The sequence below is a fragment of the Amia ocellicauda genome, chromosome 17 (genome assembly GCF_036373705.1).
Source record: "Amia ocellicauda isolate fAmiCal2 chromosome 17, fAmiCal2.hap1, whole genome shotgun sequence".
Classification (NCBI taxonomy): domain Eukaryota; kingdom Metazoa; phylum Chordata; class Actinopteri; order Amiiformes; family Amiidae; genus Amia; species Amia ocellicauda.
The window spans coordinates 11,971,470-11,990,357 of NC_089866.1; the positions used below are offsets into that span (position 1 = coordinate 11,971,470).

The window sequence follows — 18,888 nt, forward strand, 5'->3', positions numbered from 1 at the left end:
GACACAGGAATTTATCACAGCATGATAGGTTTATTAACCCGTGTTGCACTCAGGCGTTCGGATTCAGAGCCAGCAGTTGACAGTCTCTTATTAGCAGCTCTCATTTGCACTGATTTGGAAAGGAGCTTGGGTTGTAAAGCCTCCTCAGAATTGTATCAGAACGACTACACTATATACCAAACACCCAAATCACAAAGGTAAAACAAAAAGCAAAACACTCCCAGAATTACTACACTGTTGCAAAAACATTTTTGATGTGCCCGATCTGCCTTGTTAGTATTTGTAAGATAGGATTTTAACTCCAGTATTATTTTGCAGGATTGTGTTGATTTGGTTTCTTTTTAGCTAGGCTGCTCCATCGCTTCGTATGGCAACGTCAACAGGATTTACAGCCTGGCTACACAGACCGGCACTTTTTGTTTTAGCTTGTTTTTCCTGTGTCTGTATGAATTTGTAGCATCTCTGTGTGTTGAGGGGGAGGGCGTCTGTGTGTGGGGAGAGTTGGTGATGGTGATTGTGGGGTGGGGGGGGCACATGTCTGCGGCAGCCGGTACTGAAAGTTCGAGAGCTTTTATGGGTCACCTATGACTCATGTCTGCAGAGTCCTGCCTCAGGCTAAGAACGACCTTTTGGTCTCTGTGTTTGTTCTATTCCAGTAAGTAGATTTCCGATCTGAAAAGATGATCTGTCTGGTTTAACCTTTTCACCTCCTCGCTTCCTGGCTGTTTCCCACCTGTCCACACATATCCCCACCCCATTGGAATCAGTGTCATGAGAAACACACACGCACACACCCACACACGCACAGTGGTCCCCAGGATCTTTATTTATGCTGTCAACTTGGCTGGTTTTCAGAAGGTCGGCAGCTCTCGCACTCACCTCTCTGGTGAAGATACTCGGTGCCTTACATCCCCGTTGACACAAACAAACCCTCATCTCCTGTTTTCCTGTTATCCTTAATCTTTGTCTCAATTTCTTTCTTTCTGGCTTCCTTGCCTTGTGTCCCCTCTTTCTAACCCTTCCATTTCTGTTCCCTCTGCTCAACTACTTACTCTCTCTCATTGGATTTTGTTTAACCTCCTCTCACTCTCTTACTCCTCCCATTCTCTACCATCTGTAAACTCCTCCCTCTCCCTCCCTCTTTCCATCTCCATCTCTCTCTCTCTCTCTCTCTGCCTCCTGGGCCTACTCTCCCAGCTTCAAATTGAAATTTTAACACAGCCTTATTGGCATGACAAAACAAATTGTTCTACCAAAGCACAGAAAATTACAACTATCAACAAAACCCATTAACAGCACTGCAGCTGCCCCCCCCTTCCCCACATTCATTTCCCGATTCTAAATCCGGTCTCTTGCTTGTTTGCCTCTCTCTCTCTCTCTCTCTCTCTCTCTCTCTCTCTCTCTCTCTCTCTCTCTCTCTCTCTCTCTCTCTCTCTCTCTCTCTGCGTGTGCCCAGGTCATGTTGGCAGAGCGGAAGGGAACAGATGAGCTGTATGCCATCAAGATCCTGAAGAAGGACGTGGTGATCCAGGACGACGATGTGGAGTGCACCATGGTGGAGAAGAGGGTCCTGGCACTGTCTGGAAAACCTCCCTTCCTCACGCAGCTCCACTCATGCTTCCAGACCATGGTAAATGACCCCAACCCAAATCATAATGTGAAAGTTTTTTCCTCAGACTTCAAAACGGCCTCAATCATGACCTCAGTGCTAAATGCACTTTCCACAAAAATACTCTGACACCACGGTATTTTGTTTCATGGGTTAACGACATTATAGAAAAATTCACCATCTTTCTAAAAACAAACAAATTCAGAACTGTCAGTGAAAACCGGCGGTGTCATTTGAACCATTGTGCCAGATTGCTTACAAGCTTCTCCATCCCCTCTCGAAAAAGAGAAATAAAAGGCAATGAAACATAGGAGCAGGGTCCTAGTTGTACTCTGAATTAAATAATGTCTTCACCAAGTGTTCAGAGAATCCTGACATGTTTCATCAATCCTGTAGAGGTGTGGGTCAGGTCCTGGCTTTGTCCTCATCAGTGTCTTGGGGATACGAAAGGAGAATTTGATTGGCTGGCTCGCTGCTAGTTTTCTTGCAGTACGTCTTTTCTGTCCTTGATCTGACGCACGCTTTCTTGACCTTCTCTTGAGGAACTCATCAGACCTAATGCTTGAATTTACCACATGTCCCAGGTAACCTTGTAGGTGCTGTAGCTGAAATAATAACTCCTTTACCATTCGGTCGTGGGCACATCACGCAAAAGGGGGTATAAATGAAGAGGCCTTTGTAAACTTCAAATGCAAACTTTTTATTTTTGTAATCAGATAAACTCCCCTGCTTGTTTCCACATGCTTTACTAAAGGGTGTGCAGGTTAAATCCTATAGTCCAGATAGCACTGATCCCAGTCCTGCCAGTGTTACAGCTGACTGAGGCTTGGATTCCTCAAAGGTGAAGTTTAAAGCTACAAACATTGAGTGATTCCAAATAGTTAATAATATATATATTCTAAATTGGATAGAATATACCCAGGTCCTAAATCAGACTTAATGACCAGATTCTGTAGATCTTTGTTTTCATTCTCGGTCATTAAATCAATACAGCTGTGTGAGTGACTGCAAAGCACAGCTCTTTCCCGATAGCGCCGAGAATGACAGCTCACACAGAGTTAATCCCCTCCCCACCCCCCCGTGTTAAAGTTTAATCGGAAACAATGTGCAGATGTAGTGAACTGAACGCATTTAGTTCTATTTCGCTGCTTTATTCCAGGCTAGTTGATTCGACAAACTGCTTTACATGCCAGTGGCCATAAATACCTAATGCAGTAAAAACTACAGTGGGGCAGTAGACGCGTCTTTGGAATTCATGTGACGGGAGTGCAGCGTCGGGTGTCTTGGACACCCCTGCAGATTTGCGGGGGTCCGCTTTGCAGATCACACAGTAGGAAGCAGGGCACATGCAGATACAAAAAAACATTAAAAACCCAATGTCTTTATGGTGCAACTCCAAATGGAGTGTGCACGACCCCAGGGTCCACTGTATTCGTGAAGAACATCAAGCCACCTGGGGGTGTCGGCCTTCCTCACCCCAACACCTCCAGTGGACGCCCATTCGCTGCAGTGCTTCAGAAGTGCAGTGTTTCCCCTGGACACAGTCCCCCCGACAGAGCAACACAACCACCACACAAACTGTAAACACTCATGAAATTGTGAAGTCACTCTCTATCCTAACTTGCATCAGGTAATCAGATAATGGTACTTGGGCAAAATGGAGAAAACAGAGATTATCCAACACGGTCTAGCTTTCAGAAGCTTCATCACAACCCAGCTGCTGTAAAACACGGGTTACTTGTGTCCAGAATCCGACTTTTAATTAAGCCTGACGTTTGACTTTCTCTAAAATGTAATACAAAATAATTACACTGTGCATCGTAAAAACTTCAGAGGGTTTCCGAGTTAGTTGCTTTACACTATTGAATGGTAAATGGGGATGAGTACACAGTGTGTACTCAATGGAAAAAATATTCTCAGATTTGTTTAATATAATAAATATTGATCGTATGTATTTATTTATGACAGCTTTCAACTGCCAATCCATAGAAATCCATAGACTGGCAGTCTAAGGTTTACCCACCCTGGCTTAACATGGTTTAATCAACCAGAAACTTTAGTTTTCCCTGAGCTGTTGAATCACTGTTCTACAGTCTGTAAAGCGAAATCATTGAAAAGTATAGTGTCATGACCAAAATGTTTATTAAACTATGAATCACAGAATAACATCTTCAGCACAGACTGCTTGTGGGTCAGACCACTCTCGCAACTGACCGCCACTTAGAGGCAACACAGCAACAGTTTCTGATACACTGCTGCTAACAAGTGCCTACCACATATATACAGAAAAATAAAAGACTTGACAGTAATACTTCAGAAAATGCAATTAAAACACTTAAATGATCACAGTATACATCATGTTGCAATTGCCAGTATATTTTTCAGCCAATTTCTGACCCTCTCTCCCTGGGGGGGGTGACAAGCCACCAGTCACGGGGGGGGTGGGGGTAGGAGATTGAATGTCATTGGGTAGGGGGGCTTGATAGCTTTACATTAGCCAACAAACATCATGTACACAGTTCATTAATGTTGGAGCACACTGGTCAATTTACATTAGGGATTGCTTCAAAAGACCACAAAATTACCCAGCTTAATCACCGTTAAAAAATGACCTTGAGCAAATAAAAGCCTTGAGTGGCTAAAGCTTAAGTAATTAGCCTATCCATCTTTTCCTGATCTCTGCCTCGTACGGAGAGAGTGGTTAGGGGAGGTGTAGCAGACCCTGGATGTTTTTGGTACTCGTCTAAGCCAGATGCACTGTGCTGACAGGGAACACAGCAGCCCAGGCACGCAGACAGAGAGAGGCAAAGCTACAGGATAGCATCCCATCTGTGGTCACTCCAGCATCTCCCAGCTTGTGTTGTGTTTCTGTGTTGGGTTTCACGACCTTTTGCACATGTAAAACAGAAGCGTCATCCCATCCACACTCACACACAACTAAATTCTCTGGCTCTGGAATAGTCTGACCTGTTCCCTATGGATGCCATTAAGTGCGATCATTTGATTTCTCTGCCAAAGCGTTTGAAGGCAAAAGAAACAAAATATATTCTGATTACTGACATCAGCCGCGCCGTTTCCTTCCTTGATTGCCGCCTCCTCCACAGCCCTTGACCCTAATGAGTCGGTGGGTGTAATCAGTCACTATCAGAGGCAGTGGCGTCATTGCTGTTCACCGGCACACCTGACCCACCCACGCCCTGTGTCTGTGTGCTTCTCCGCAGGACCGCCTTTACTTTGTCATGGAGTACATCAATGGAGGAGACCTCATGTACCAGATCCAGCAGGTCGGCAAGTTCAAGGAGCCCCACGCTGTGTGAGTATACTGCGGTCTGTGATCGTCATTGTGGGGATGGGAAGATCAGAAGTAGAAATAAGTACAGTAGGGAATTCTAACCAGTCAACTGCAGCACATTGGTTAAAGTTGCTTAATAGAAATTTGGCCATTGACCTACTGCACGCTATCTTGGGCATATTACATAACCTTGTTTGAAATGTGGTTGAATTCGAAAACTGAAGTTCAGTTGCAAGTGACTGTAGTTAAAGGTTGCTAATGCATAATCTGCAATCTCTGTAGGTGATTCTGAGTAAAGGTTCCAGTGAATGAGGCCTGGATTGAACCCTACAAATTACAAACCCAGTACATGATAACATCCTTTTATTTATGTTTGTTTTATTTGCTAGAATGTTTTTAATATTTACGCAATGATAACCCACCATCCACATAATAATTGGCAATCAGTGGGTGGATCGAAGTCTTGAATTCCACTAGTCCTAATTATTACTAATGAATGCCCAGGCCGAAATAAGTCTCGGTGAAAAGACAACGAGCTTTGTCTTTTAAATTAATTCAAATTGTCTTCAATAGTGGTGCCATTAAAAATCCATAAAAATATAATTTCTTTCAGCTTGCATCTGATGCCCTGGGAATGCAAAATTGCTCTGAGTTGTCAGTTTGCTCCATTTCCTAAAGCTTCTTAGAATTTGCCCCCCCACACACACGTTACACTGCATAAAGTTAGCACTTGCTTTTGGTATAAAGATCAGCTTCTTCTGTGAAGTCTGGCGGCTGGCCTCTGACTGTCAGTGCTCTAGTTCGGGGGCCCTGAGCCTGCTGGCAGGCCCCAGTTAGGCATACATGTCAAGTGCTGTGATGCACATCGCCATGCTCAGGATGTGGAGACCAGTGTATCCTGTTGATCATATCAGCAGAGCTGTCGCAGTGCGCCCCTGCCCCCCCCACCCCTCCACTCCCACTCACCTCCATCCTCCCACAAACTGACATCCCTGGCCTTTCCATTTGGTCCTAACTGGAATCATTTACCCTACGCTGTCTTTTTAGGTTTTTTTAAATTCCGGCACAAGCTGACTTTCCTCACCTTGTATATCATGCGTTTTTGCCAGCCTGTCTTTCTTTTTGGTTTGTTTCTCAGAACCGTAACTAATTGCGCAATTAACAACTTGCCTAATTTAAAGGCTGAGCTCAGCTATTTGTCATGCTTATTTCAGAAATGAACAGATAAGTGAAATAAAGATGTACAGCATGCCTTCTGCCAGTGCTTTAGAGACTTAGAGGTAGTATTGTGCAAGAGCAGAAGTGTATTCTCTCTCTCTCTCTCTCTCTCTCTCTCTCTGCGTCTCTGCTCCGGCTCCTTCCTCATCTGCCGGACTAAGACTGGTGTCGAGGGGTGGGGGGTTGCTTGTAGTGGCTATCTGCACAGAGAGCACAACTGGGCAGGGGAGACTTACTGTGTTTGTGAGTGGGAGTATGGGGGTTGTGATGGCTAGTCTATTATTGTCTTTTCTCTGCCCCGAGAGACACTTGACAATGAGGTATTCTTCTGCTTAGTGTTCATCCCTTCCCTCCCGTTATCTCATCCTCTTCGCTGTGTTGATCTTGCCGATCTTTTTGCATGTCAAAATCGCCGGGTGCGGATTCAATCGATAGTGCGGCAAAGTGCAGACCCTGAAGAAGTAAAATGCAGGCTTACACAGCGCACCGCGTTGGACATGACTGTGTTGCTTTAAGACTTGAATTAACGTTTCTCCGTCAGGGTTCACATCTCGATGAGCTCCAGTGAAGTCTGATGCAATCCCTTTTAAGATGGCAGCTTGCATTTCTGCAGGGGGCGTGTCTGTCTGATGTCACCCGCAGCTGCCTTTCTCCAAAATTGAGATGGCAAAGGAAGTGCCAGCTGTAGAGTGGGAGCCCCAGCCTTTCAGCCCAATCCCTGCAAAGACTGCAAGCTTAGATCTTGAAAGCTGTTTCACAGGATTTATAACGACATGACCATACAAATTACAGCCACCTCATGTAAACTGTTGAAGCACGACTCAGATAATTTATAAAGCTATAATTTGGAGAAACCGGTTATTTGCATTTGAAGCACTCTGCCACCCGTACTAAAAGGGTTTTTTGAGTGATTTGTTATGATTTTTTTCTTTTTTTTTTTTTTTCTTCCCAACCATTTTGTTAATTATGCCGCAGTTGGTATACAGCAATGAACACTACAGAATCTGAGCATGCTGCTGGCACATACACAGGCCTTAGAGAAAGCATAAGAGATCAGTGAGATGTTAAGCTTCCTATACCAAAAAATGTTAATTATTCCATGGTGGTTTGTTCCATTACTCCCTCATTCCTGGAGGCTTCCCCTTAGGCCTTTCAAAGGTATTCCCTAACATAAAAATTAAAATAACGGCTTCTCTCTATACTGCACATAAGCTGGCGGAAGACTTTATCACTGGCAATCCTCCTAAAAAAAGCGACTGAAGTGCACACATGCAGAAATTTCAACTTTTTTTTTTTTTTTCTTTTGAATTAAATATTTTTTTCAACCTCTCCCAAGACTCTGACTGCGTGTTTTGTGGCTGATTAGGATGTGAGTCCCAGCTTTTCTCTTCTTTTTAGCACCCCACCTCCTTCCCCAATAAAGCAGTGCAGTGGAGCGTGGGGGCAGGGGGACGGTGGGAGGGAGGCGGTGGGTGAATTGTGTTGCGCCGAGCTTGGCACTGAGGATGCGACCCGGCTGGTGTTCACGGGGAGCGCTTGGTGTGGCGTGACCAGCCCTCATCCATGACCCCATTTCTTTGTGGAGATCAGGGACCTGTAGTTCAAGGAGAGAGCATTGGAAGATATTGTTCCTGTTGCAAAGAGAGTATATGGACCTTCTTCTTGTCAAACCAATAAAGGATCTGCATAAAGTTTTGAGAAGTGCTTTCTGTCCATGTGTGTGTGTGAGACTGACCTACTGACTGTGCACGTTGTTGAAGATTGCTATGCTTGTCTTGCAGGTTCTACGCAGCAGAGATCGCCATCGGGCTGTTCTTTCTGCACACGAAGGGAATCATTTATCGGTGAGTCTGTCTCGTACAGCCGGCTTTTTGTGCTTTTGTAAGAGGAGATGTGGATCATAGAGAGAACCATAGGGAGCCCGACAATTACAGAAGGTCAGAGAGAGTCAATCAGCTGGACCACTTCCCTTGCTTCTGCCGCATGCCCTCTACCTCCGACCCCCTACCGCCACCCCGGGTGACATGTGACGGTGACATCAAAAGATGTACACCCATTAGTAGAAACTTCCTGTGGGTTTTCCTGCTTTTCCAGAATGTGGTAAACATTATTTTTTAGAAAAGACTTAAACAAAAAATAAACAAATAAGATCAATAATATAAATTGTATTGTGTGTAATGTATTATTATTATTGCTATCATTATTGGCATCATTACTATAATTGTCATTTTTATCGTTATTGGTAGTATGAACAGTAGTAACAGTAGGTCTATTATCAATTATAAAGATATGCATTGTAATAGAGACCGACAAGGGAGCACACTGCACTCTCCTCCCCTGGACCCCAATCCCCACGCCTCGAGTACCGTCGCTCCCCTTCCCCACTGTACGTCTTAGAGATGGCTGCTAGCAGAGGCGGGGCTGTGGGTGACAGTGACATCACCGCGTGTTGGTAGTGGTTTTGCACTGAGCGCGCTCTTCCTCAGCTCTCAACCTGATTGCTGACCAGAGCGGGCTTGTGACAGGAGAGCCGTTTTCCTTTGTGAAGAGAGGATGGGGGAATGAGAGAGGATAGGGATTGAAGCAGTGTTCCTCCCTTCCACACGGTCTCTTGCTATGTTTCTCTGTCTCTTGAACTCTCTCTCATTCTCCCTGACTTTCTCTCTGTGGGAAAGGGAACATGTTTACCCTTTAAATATATAAATGATCTATATAAGTAGCTCTTCTACTGATTTTTTTTTTGTCTTTTCTTATTTTTTGTGACTGAGGGTGCAGGAAGACCATTGTAGTGTGAAGATGCCTGGGCCAGATCCTGAAACAGACCCTGCTCCAATTACCCACAGCCTCCGATTTCATAACAATTCGCCACGCGGCACGCTTGTCATCTCCTTTAAGCGCCTTGATAAGTTCAAAGCCAAACCCATTTAAAACGGCGGCTGATAATATTTTCTCACTGAGTGTTTTCCGCCACAGGGACCTCAAGCTGGATAATGTGATGCTCGACTCGGAAGGACACATCAAAATCGCTGACTTTGGCATGTGCAAGGAGAACATGTGGGATGGGGCGACCACAAAGACTTTCTGTGGCACGCCTGATTACATTGCTCCCGAGGTGAGAAACGTGTAACTGCTCTCTTGTTAACAGCGTGCGTGCGTGAGTACGTGTGTGCGTGTCTGCATGTGCTTGATCTGGAGATGTTAAGTGCTACGAGTGTGCAAATGCCCCTACCCCCACAGCATTAACATTTTAAAGGGCTATCCAGAGGTCTGATGGAGAAGGGGTTTGATCAATATGATTGTGTAACTGCTGTAGGAGTTGATTTAATACACCCGTCCCATGGGCCTCTTATGGTCCTAACAAAGGGTTATCATGGTAACTATGTTTACTTTGCTTTCTTGCCTCCTACAACTAATGATGATAGTTTAATGATCATTGCGGTTTATATATTCAAATTTTTGAGGAGATAATTGGATCCTCTCATGGTCTTATATTGACAGACAGTACCTTCCCTACAGTCAGACTTATTTAGAGTACACCTGTAGATCACTCTGATCTTCAGTTTACATGAATGTATAATAATTTACATTAATTATTAATAATAATAATAATAATAATAATAATAATATATTTGAATCCTTATGCCGAGAGGTCCAGTTAGATATAAACCATTAAGAAATCAAATAACATGCAAAGCATATGCTGGGATCCCAAAGCCAGAGAATCCCTCTCCTGACAGATCCAGGAAAGAAAGGCGAGCTTCGATATGAGCCAGAAGTATTCAGCAGAGTCTGTCATTAAAGGTGTTATTAATGGTAGTGCTTTCAACAGCCGCAGGGGCTACAGATGCCGGGAGACCGGCGCTCTATTGTTTAGAGTGGTGAAGGATAAAGCCGTGTGAATATTCAAAAGAGTCAGGGATGTGCTTTGAAAAGAAAAGAACCTCAAAAAAGAAACGCAACCCTTTCAAGACGTTTGTGTGTATGTATATATGGTTGTGTATGTATATTGTGTGTTCAGTGTGTGTGTATGTATGTATGTATGTATGTATATTGTGTGTACAGTCTGTGTACGTATGTATATTGTGGGTGTGTGTACAGTATGTGTGTATGTATATTGTGTGTGTGTGTATTATGTGTACAGTGTGTGTGTATGTAAATGTATGTATATTGTGTGTACAGTGTGCATGTATATTGTGTGTACAGTGTGTGTGTATATTGTGTGTACAGTGTGTGTGTATATTGTGTGTACAGTGTGTGTGTATGTATGTATATTGTGTGTACAGTGTGCGTGTGTATGTATATTGTGTGTGTATGTATGTATATTGTGTGTACAGTGTGCGTGTATGTATATTGTGTGTGTGTATGTATGTATATTGTGTGTACAGTGTGTGTGTGTATGTATGTATATTGTGTGTACAGTGTGCGTGTGTATGTATATTGTGTGTGTGTGTGTATGTATGTATATTGTGTGTACAGTGTGCGTGTGTATGTATATTGTGTGTACAGTGTGCGTGTGTATGTATATTGTGTGTGTGTATGTATGTATATTGTGTGTACAGTGTGCGTGTGTGTGTGCACACGCACTGGGGACATCCATTACAGAGCTGTGCAGTGTGAGCTGTGAGCTGGAACTGCTCTCCTGGTGATGTCTGATTGTCTGACACGGGGAAGGGAGGCTGGAGCTGCAGAAGGAGCAGTGTAATTAAGTTGATAAGATATCACACGTTTTCTTTGACAGAACAACAGATGGTGTTGCCGGAGGTCTAGTAGCACCAGAGTGGGAAATCGGAGAGAGAGCTGCATAGTAAATGCGTATAGAGAGAGAATATATATACAGTGTGTGTTCTGCCCCTCAAACATGATATCTGGGAATGGAGGAAACAAAGAAATTAAAAAAAGACTTATGGAACTGAAGACATAATTAATATATATGTAATTATTATTATATATTATATATATTATATATATATATATATATATATATATATATATATATATATATATATATATATATATATATATAATATAATATAATTTTTTTTTTTTTTTTTTTTTTTTTTTTTTTTGGTAGTTAAGCTAATTCACACCCTTCATTTGAAATCGCTCTTAGTTGATGTATTCATATTGTTCAAGCTATAACTATATAAATTCAGCTTCTTGAATCACTGTCCCAGTCCAGACAGATTTTTGGCGGGGTGGGACTGCCCTGTCGATTGCTAAGTTGTCATCCAAAATCTACACTGCCTCGGTTCAGTCAACTGGACTCTTTACAGCTGTCTTTATGGGCTCAATCAGTGTTCTACAAACCCTGAAAAGACCTATTTAACTTCACTGAGATATGCATATGAGAGCTGAGCATCCTATCCTCAGCACTGCAGTCCTGAGAGGTCCCATTACGATCGCTCCCGTCCATTTGGGAAGAAAAACCCCCCAAAAAAACAGTTTAGCTGCATCCGGGGCAATGTCCTTCAAATCCAGTCCTCAAGGGCCAGAGCATTCCTACGATTCGTTCCAGCTGAGTTCTCAATTAGTTAATTGAACTAATTATTCACTTAACTGAACCAATTCCCTTTAACCCCTTTCTTAGGTCTAATGCAGGAGACTCCTTCGGGGCTGCAGTTCTTCTGCCTTTTGTTCCAGCCCAGCTCCCAGCCACTTAATTGGCTGATTAACTAACATTTAGTTAAACATTAACTTAACATTGAATAGCACTCACAACACTGCAAATTATTTTAGAGAGAGTGGCACCTGGATTTGATGTATATATGGATGTATGTATATGTATTTGTGTGTATGTGTATACATATAAGTAGAGACTATAAAAGGAGCTCAACTGTGATTCCAAGCACACTCTTCTACACTGTTTAACAATCCCAGACACAGGTCACCTAACCAGGCTTGGTGGTGTTTCTGTTTAACAATGATTAAGATGCAGACAAAACGTCCTAGGCGCTATTATAATTAAACAGTCATAAATACTCGTCTTTTTATTCCCCAGAGCTCAAAAGGGAACTTGATAAATATGATTCAGCAACCAGCTTTGTCTGCGTGTCTTGTTTTCCAGATAATTGCTTACCAGCCGTATGGCAAGTCTGTAGATTGGTGGGCCTTCGGGGTGCTGCTGTACGAGATGCTGGCCGGGCAGGTGAGGATGGATATGATTTTCCACTGCTTCTTTGTGAAAGCTCTGTGTTTTTGAAATGAATAAATACATTAATAAATACCATTTGATGAATACATCAAAAATATATTGTAAACACTCCTGAGCTAAACAATTGTGAATTGAGTCCTGTAGGGAGTCTGACATTCGCTCATTAACTGGAAATCCTAAAACAAAATACGTCTGTATACTGAGGATAAACAGTGGTCCCAAACTTGTATTCATTTCACAAAAAGCCACCTGTTTATTATTATGAGTAAAAGACCAGTTTGGAGTGAGCAAAGACTCCAAAGCAAATTCTTGCCGTTGATGTGGACTCTCTGTACAGACGGCTTCAAAGCCTTCCTAAGCTGCCCCTAGGAAGTTCCCACTATTCCTTAAAGAGAAGCTGATCTGAGACGGAGTGGCTGCATCCGGAGGTTATTCAGCTGCTGCCATTGTGACGTCTCATTGAGACACAGGGACACAAGGAGCCTGATTTTTCAAACTAAGGGATTTACTAATAAGTAGGGCCAGTACATACAGTGAGGGAAAAAGTATTTGATCCCCTGCTGATTTTGTACGTTTGCCCACTGACAAAGAAATGATCAGTCTATAATTTTAATGGTAGGTGTATTTTAACATTGAGAGACAGAATGACAACAAAACAATCAAGAAAAACACATTTCAAAAAAGTTATACATTGATTTGCATGTTAATGAGGGAAATAAGTATTTGATCCCCTATCAATCAGCAAGATTTCTGGCTCCCAGTTGTCTTTTATACAGGTAACGAGCTGAGATTAGGAGCACTCTCTTAAAGGGAGAGCTCCTAATCTCAGCTCGTTACCTGTATAAAAGACACCTGTCCACAGAAGCAATCAATCAATCAGATTCCAAACTCTCCACCATGGCCAATACCAAAGAGCTGTCCAAGGATGTCAGGGACAAGATTGTAGACCTACACAAGGCTGGAATGGGCTACAAGACCATCGCCAAGCAGCTTGTGAAAAGGTGACAACAGTTGGTGCGATTATTCGCAATTGGAAGAAACACAAAATAACTGTCAGTCTCCCTCGGTCTGGGGCTCCATGCAAGATCTCACCTCGTGGAGTTTCAATGATCATGAGAACGGTGAGGAATCAGCCCAGAACTACACGGGAGGATCTTGTTAATGATCTCAAGGCAGCTGGGACCATAGTCACCAAGAAAACAATTGGTAACACACTACGCCGTGAAGGACTGAAATCCTGCAGCGCCCGCAAGGCCCCCCTGCTCAAGAAAGCACATGTACAGGCCCGCCTGAAGTTTGCCAATGAACATCTGAATGATTCAGAGGAGAACTGGGTAAGAGTGTTGTGGTCAGATGAGACCAAAATCGAGCTCTTTGGAATCAACTCAACTCGCTGTGTTTGGAGGAGGAGGAATGAACCCAAGAACACCATCCCCACCGTCAAACATGGAGGTGGAAACATTATGCTTTGGGGGTGTTTTTCTGCTAAGGGGACAGGACAACTGCACCGCATCAAAGGGACGATGGACGGGGCCATGTACCGTCAAATCTTGGGTGAGAACCTCCTTCCCTCAGCCAGGGCATTGAAAATGGGTCGTGGATGGGTATTCCAGCATGACAATGACCCAAAACACACAGCCAAGGCAACAAAGGAGTGGCTCAAGAAGAAGCACATTAAGGTCCTGGAGTGGCCTAGCCAGTCTCCAGACCTTAATCCCATAGAAAATCTGTGGAGGGAGCTGAAGGTTCGAGTTGCCAAACGTCAGCCTCGAAACCTTCATGACTTGGAGAGGATCTGCAAAGAGGAGTGGGACAAAATCCCTCCTGAGATGTGTGCAAACCTGGTGGCCAACTACAAGAAACGTCTGACCTCTGTGATCGCCAACAAGGGTTTTGCCACCAAGTACTAAGTCGAAGGGGTCAAATACTTATTTCCCTCATTAACATGCAAATCAGTTTATAACTTTTTTGAAATGCGCTTTTCTGGATTTGTTTGTTGTTATTCTGTCTCTCACTGTTAAAATACACCTACCATTAAAATTATAGACTGATCATTTTTTTGTCAGTGGGCAAACATGCAAAATCAGCAGGGGATCAAATACTTTTTTCCCTCACTGTATGTGTACTTGTAGTTACTTCCATACTTACAGCTTTTATACTCACGCAAAATAGTAAATTATCGTTTTAAAATCATGCAAAACATTGCCAAATAAGTGTAAATGGAAGGACCGCACCACGCTGCTGGTAAAGTTCCCTCTGGTTCTTGGAACAGGTCTGTGCTTGTGTGTGAGAGCTGTGCCGTGTTTTCTCCACAGCCCCCCTTCGACGGAGAGGATGAGGACGAGCTCTTCCAGTCCATCATGGAGCACCACGTGTCCTACCCCAAAGCCATGACCAAGGAGGCAGTGGCCATCTGCAAAGGGGTAGGTACCACAGACCCGGGCGACTGTCTTCTGCAGCTTGAGAGCTTTTAAATCGAGTTCAAAGACTCACTTTTAAAAGAGGCATTTTCTTCATTTGTTCCTTGTTGTTTTTACTTCTTTCTGTATATGTACTGGTCATTGTGGTGTTGTTTTTTTTACTTGGAAAGCACTTAGATTAGATTGTTTGTCAACTTAGCACTTCCCAAGAATACACAGAAGCCTGACCCTGCTCTGCAGTTTTAATAAGCTTTTCTTCTATAAACATGTAAGGCAAGACTTGCACCCCAGCACCAAAAAACAGCCCCTGCCCACTCCATTCAAGCACACAGACACACATATGCAATGTTCATCTGGTATTTATTTTTTATATTATTCCTGACATACCTACAAGTCACTTGAATCTCTTGCAGCCGACGACTGTTTGGGATTACTTTCCAATTGTGATGTGTGGCTCTCCCGTTCATCAGTGGCTGTCGTTTCCGTGGGAGTCTGCTGACTAGAGCGCAGTCCTCAAACTGCAGGGGCACACGCAGCTTTGCAATATCACAAGAAGACTTTATTCAAAATGCCATATAAGAGCAATGCATTTCTTATCAGGCCCTGGCACGCTTAATAAGGCTCTTTAATCTTGACTGCTGGACTTGCTCTGCTTTTTCTTCCTATTTTACAAGGAAAAGGAATGAGCAGTTGAGTAGATGAGTAAAACTTTTTTTTTTTAAATCCCCAAGTTTTTTTTTCCTTTTCTGTTAAATACGAAGAAGAAGAAGTGTCTGTTCATTTTACAGAAGAACTATAAAATAATTGGCAGGCTTCTCGACTGCCATCCCGGAACTGCTTGGCGTTATTGCGGTTTTCGAGCTTCATTAATTAATATGCACATCAGTGCAGTTTTTATTTATGTTTTTATTTACTTACTTCATTATTTATTTAAATTGCATTTATTCCCCTCTTCCTTTGGTAACACTTAAGCAAAGACCAATGAAGTGTCAGTTGTTATTGTCAGCAGGCTGAGATTGAGCAGGTGTGTTCATTCGTGTTGTTGCCTTTTCTTCTGAACACATCTTTGCTGCAAACGCCTTTGGAAACATATCTGTGTCGACTTGTAAATAACTGGAATAACACATCTATATCTATGTGTGCCTGATCTCTCAGTTTTTTCTCAGTCTCTTCTGTAGAGTTGTTCCCTCACTACTCAAAGGCAATTCTTCTGTTAATATCTGCAGGATCAACATAAAATTCCTGCTAATTCTGTTTTCGTGTTTTGTTTTCATCCCCTGCGTTTGATTTGGTTATGTTTTGTGTTGTTGTTTTTTCTCTGTGGTACTTGGAGGTCCACAGCAATGCAGCAGAACAATGCAGGCTGTGAGAATCTGACTACCATACAAACATTGGGATATCCAAAGGAGCCCAGTGCAGTACTGGTGTAAATACTGGGAAGCGCTCTAGGATAAGACATTAACAAACTACACCTTTGATTAGTATCACTACTAGAAGCAGGGTGCTAATCCCTAAGTTCGCTTCTGTGTCTCTAAGAGCCATTAGTATATTCCTCTTGTGGCTTTTTAGTTTTATTGTTGATTGTCCAAAAAAAGGCGTTCTATTGGAGATGACCCTGGCCATCCCGGTCAATTGCAAGCTGCCCCTTGCAGAATCCCAAGTCACAGTCGTCTGTGACACAGTACAGGTTGGGACCAGTGCTGCCTCCAGGTAGAAGTGATTACTCGTTTTTCGCCACGGAAGCCCCTGGTTTGAAGTTCCTATTCATACCCAGTTTTCTTTATTATTTCCATGATGACTTCTAGGACAAAGAAACTTTCTTGGAGGAAGTAAAACAAAAATAGTCTTAGTCACCTACAGAATGCAGAATAGAAAAAAGAAATGGGAATCATATCGAGGGTCTCCAGAGGGACTTGTATTCTAATAGATTCATGCTAATGTAAGCATTAAATAATGAATCAACTGACTTGCGCTGGGAATTTTAATGCATTTTTTTTTCCTTCCCTGACTACCTTGATGAGAATGCAGTGTTGTAATGTATAAATTATAGCAGGAAAAATTAGGCTCCTATTCAGCCTTGTCATTTTTCTAGCCCTCTCCTGCAGTTGTAGTACCCACCGTTCTCGATTCAGGCAGCCGGTTCACAGTCCAAGTGTTTATCACTGCTGCCGCAGTTGCACCGACACTGAACTTGTGGTGCAAAAGAAAAGAAAATAAATGTCTTCTCCCTGCAACTTTACACAAACCCCTTCAAGCTGTCTTCAACTATTGCTGTCATGGGTACCTGGGTGTTCATTTTAAGGTGTATGTTCTGTCGTTTACTGGTATTTTTAGGATGCCCCCCCTCTATTCTGATTAAGAACTAAACTTAAACTATATTAAGATAAGGGAGTCCCCCTATGCTGGGAAAGGATTGAGCATTTAGCAGATTGCTTCTTTGTGAAGGGCACTGTTGCCATCAGTATTGTTTTTTAAGTCTGGGACAGGAAAAGACAAACTGTACTGCCAGGAGGAATTACACTGTATTCTTTAGACCTCCTGTCACAAGCATTGAAATATAGCTGTCTGAACATCACTGCACTCCAGTGTGATGTGGGTGGCAGTGTGGAGTAGCTTGGGTCTATTTGGGCTCGATTTGTAACTGGGGGGTCATAGATTGAAGTCCCAGGTGCATTTCTCAAGAAACACATTGCAAATTGGAATCTATGCAAGTCACTGTGGATAAATACACCAGCCCAGTAAATTAAAAGAATAATGTGTCTCCATGTTTTTGGTGATGTTCTGTAATGTACATGAGTTAGGGCCCCAGGGGTGAAGTGTACCCAGACACTGGCACATACGCACATAATGACTAAGAGATCAGATCAGAAGGCCAGGGGAAGCCTTGCTGAGAGAACGCAGTGGTTGCCTCTGACGCCTACTCGCCTTAATAACAGCACTATGTGAAGGAACTAGCTTGCAGCTGGATCTTCCCTTCACGCAACAGCAAGATAAAGTGCACGTTGGCAAGGCAAATAAATAAACAGACCAACAAAAGCCCACCACTTCACTGCATTGCAAACCCGCTGCCCCTTGCAGTGAGAGTACCCATGAGGCTGTGCGCACAGCCACACACAGGGAAATGAATCATTCATGACAGCACTCTCGTCTGCCTCTTGCATGTCAGCCCGTCTGTTTCATTAACTCTTTGTGCCACCACACTCTACCCGATTCCACAGTGCATCAGTGATCTTGAGGTTTAACGGTGCTAGCACCCTGGCAACCAAAACTCCTGTAACAAAAGATAGCTGTGCCCGATAGAATTGAGAGGGTGTAGGCCCAACCGTGGCCTTCATGTCTGCTGCTAACGTTTTGATGGACGGTGGGAAGAACACGGTGGCATTCCTCCTCGCAACCGTGTTTCTGTTGCAGAGCAAGAAGTTGCATCCAATCCAGTGCATACCAGGGGTGTTCGATGGGATGGATGTTAGGACATAGAGCAGGGCCATGGAAAGTTTGACATTTTTGAAGTCACTGTGTCAACACTTCTAGCTTTGATTTGTGTTGTGTTACCCTGCTGTTCACCTTGGAAGTATACTGTTGTCCGAAATATGACAGGGTGTGTATTGATGTTCACGTGGGCTATCACCAAAGCCAAGAACCCTAAATCAAACTCTGATGATACAAAGCATTTGAAAGTGTTCCCTGGCTCCAACCTCCACACAGCAACTCCATTACCAGCAGTAGTGTTAGTAGGACATTTAACGTCCTTGTAATAATTTGACATTCATCACAAAATCTGCAATGTACTCTAGTAGGACACTTTGTTCTTCTTTTCATTAATTTCATTGATTTTCATCACCCACGGTTTGAGCCAAAACACGTCAAGTTTAAGGCAATCCAAGTTGCTTTCGCCTTGAGTGCCGCAACCGTGAGGAGAACACCAAAGCTGCCAGTGAATTTCTCTGTAGTTGTATGCTGAATGCCATGTTAAAATCAGGACACATTCCACCTAGATCTGTGTTTTGTTTTCGGGTTTTTTGATCATCAATGTGTGTGAACCACAGACTGCTGCTTATTTTCAAATGGGACCCATGTCTGTGTGGGAGAGCATGGTGGGCCAATGTCCTTGCCCGGTGTCAAGTGTGTGCGTGGCTGGACTCCCAGACTGGCCAGGGCTGTGTGGAGGCCGGGGCGAGTGAGCCCTGGGCTGGCTGAT

The 18,888-nt window shown here is 43.3% G+C and overlaps 1 protein-coding gene across 1 annotated transcript in view; it reads left to right on the forward strand.

The window, feature by feature from the left end:
- LOC136713189 (protein kinase C beta type) overlaps nucleotides 1-18,888 on the forward strand; it is a 139,953-nt gene that overhangs the window by 107,554 nt on the left and 13,511 nt on the right. Inside the window, exons 10-15 of the mRNA XM_066690223.1 lie at nucleotides 1,457-1,630; nucleotides 4,831-4,922; nucleotides 7,901-7,963; nucleotides 9,093-9,231; nucleotides 12,184-12,264; nucleotides 14,586-14,693. Coding sequence (XP_066546320.1) covers nucleotides 1,457-1,630; nucleotides 4,831-4,922; nucleotides 7,901-7,963; nucleotides 9,093-9,231; nucleotides 12,184-12,264; nucleotides 14,586-14,693 — 657 coding nt within the window. The remainder of the gene's footprint in view (nucleotides 1-1,456; nucleotides 1,631-4,830; nucleotides 4,923-7,900; nucleotides 7,964-9,092; nucleotides 9,232-12,183; nucleotides 12,265-14,585; nucleotides 14,694-18,888) is intronic.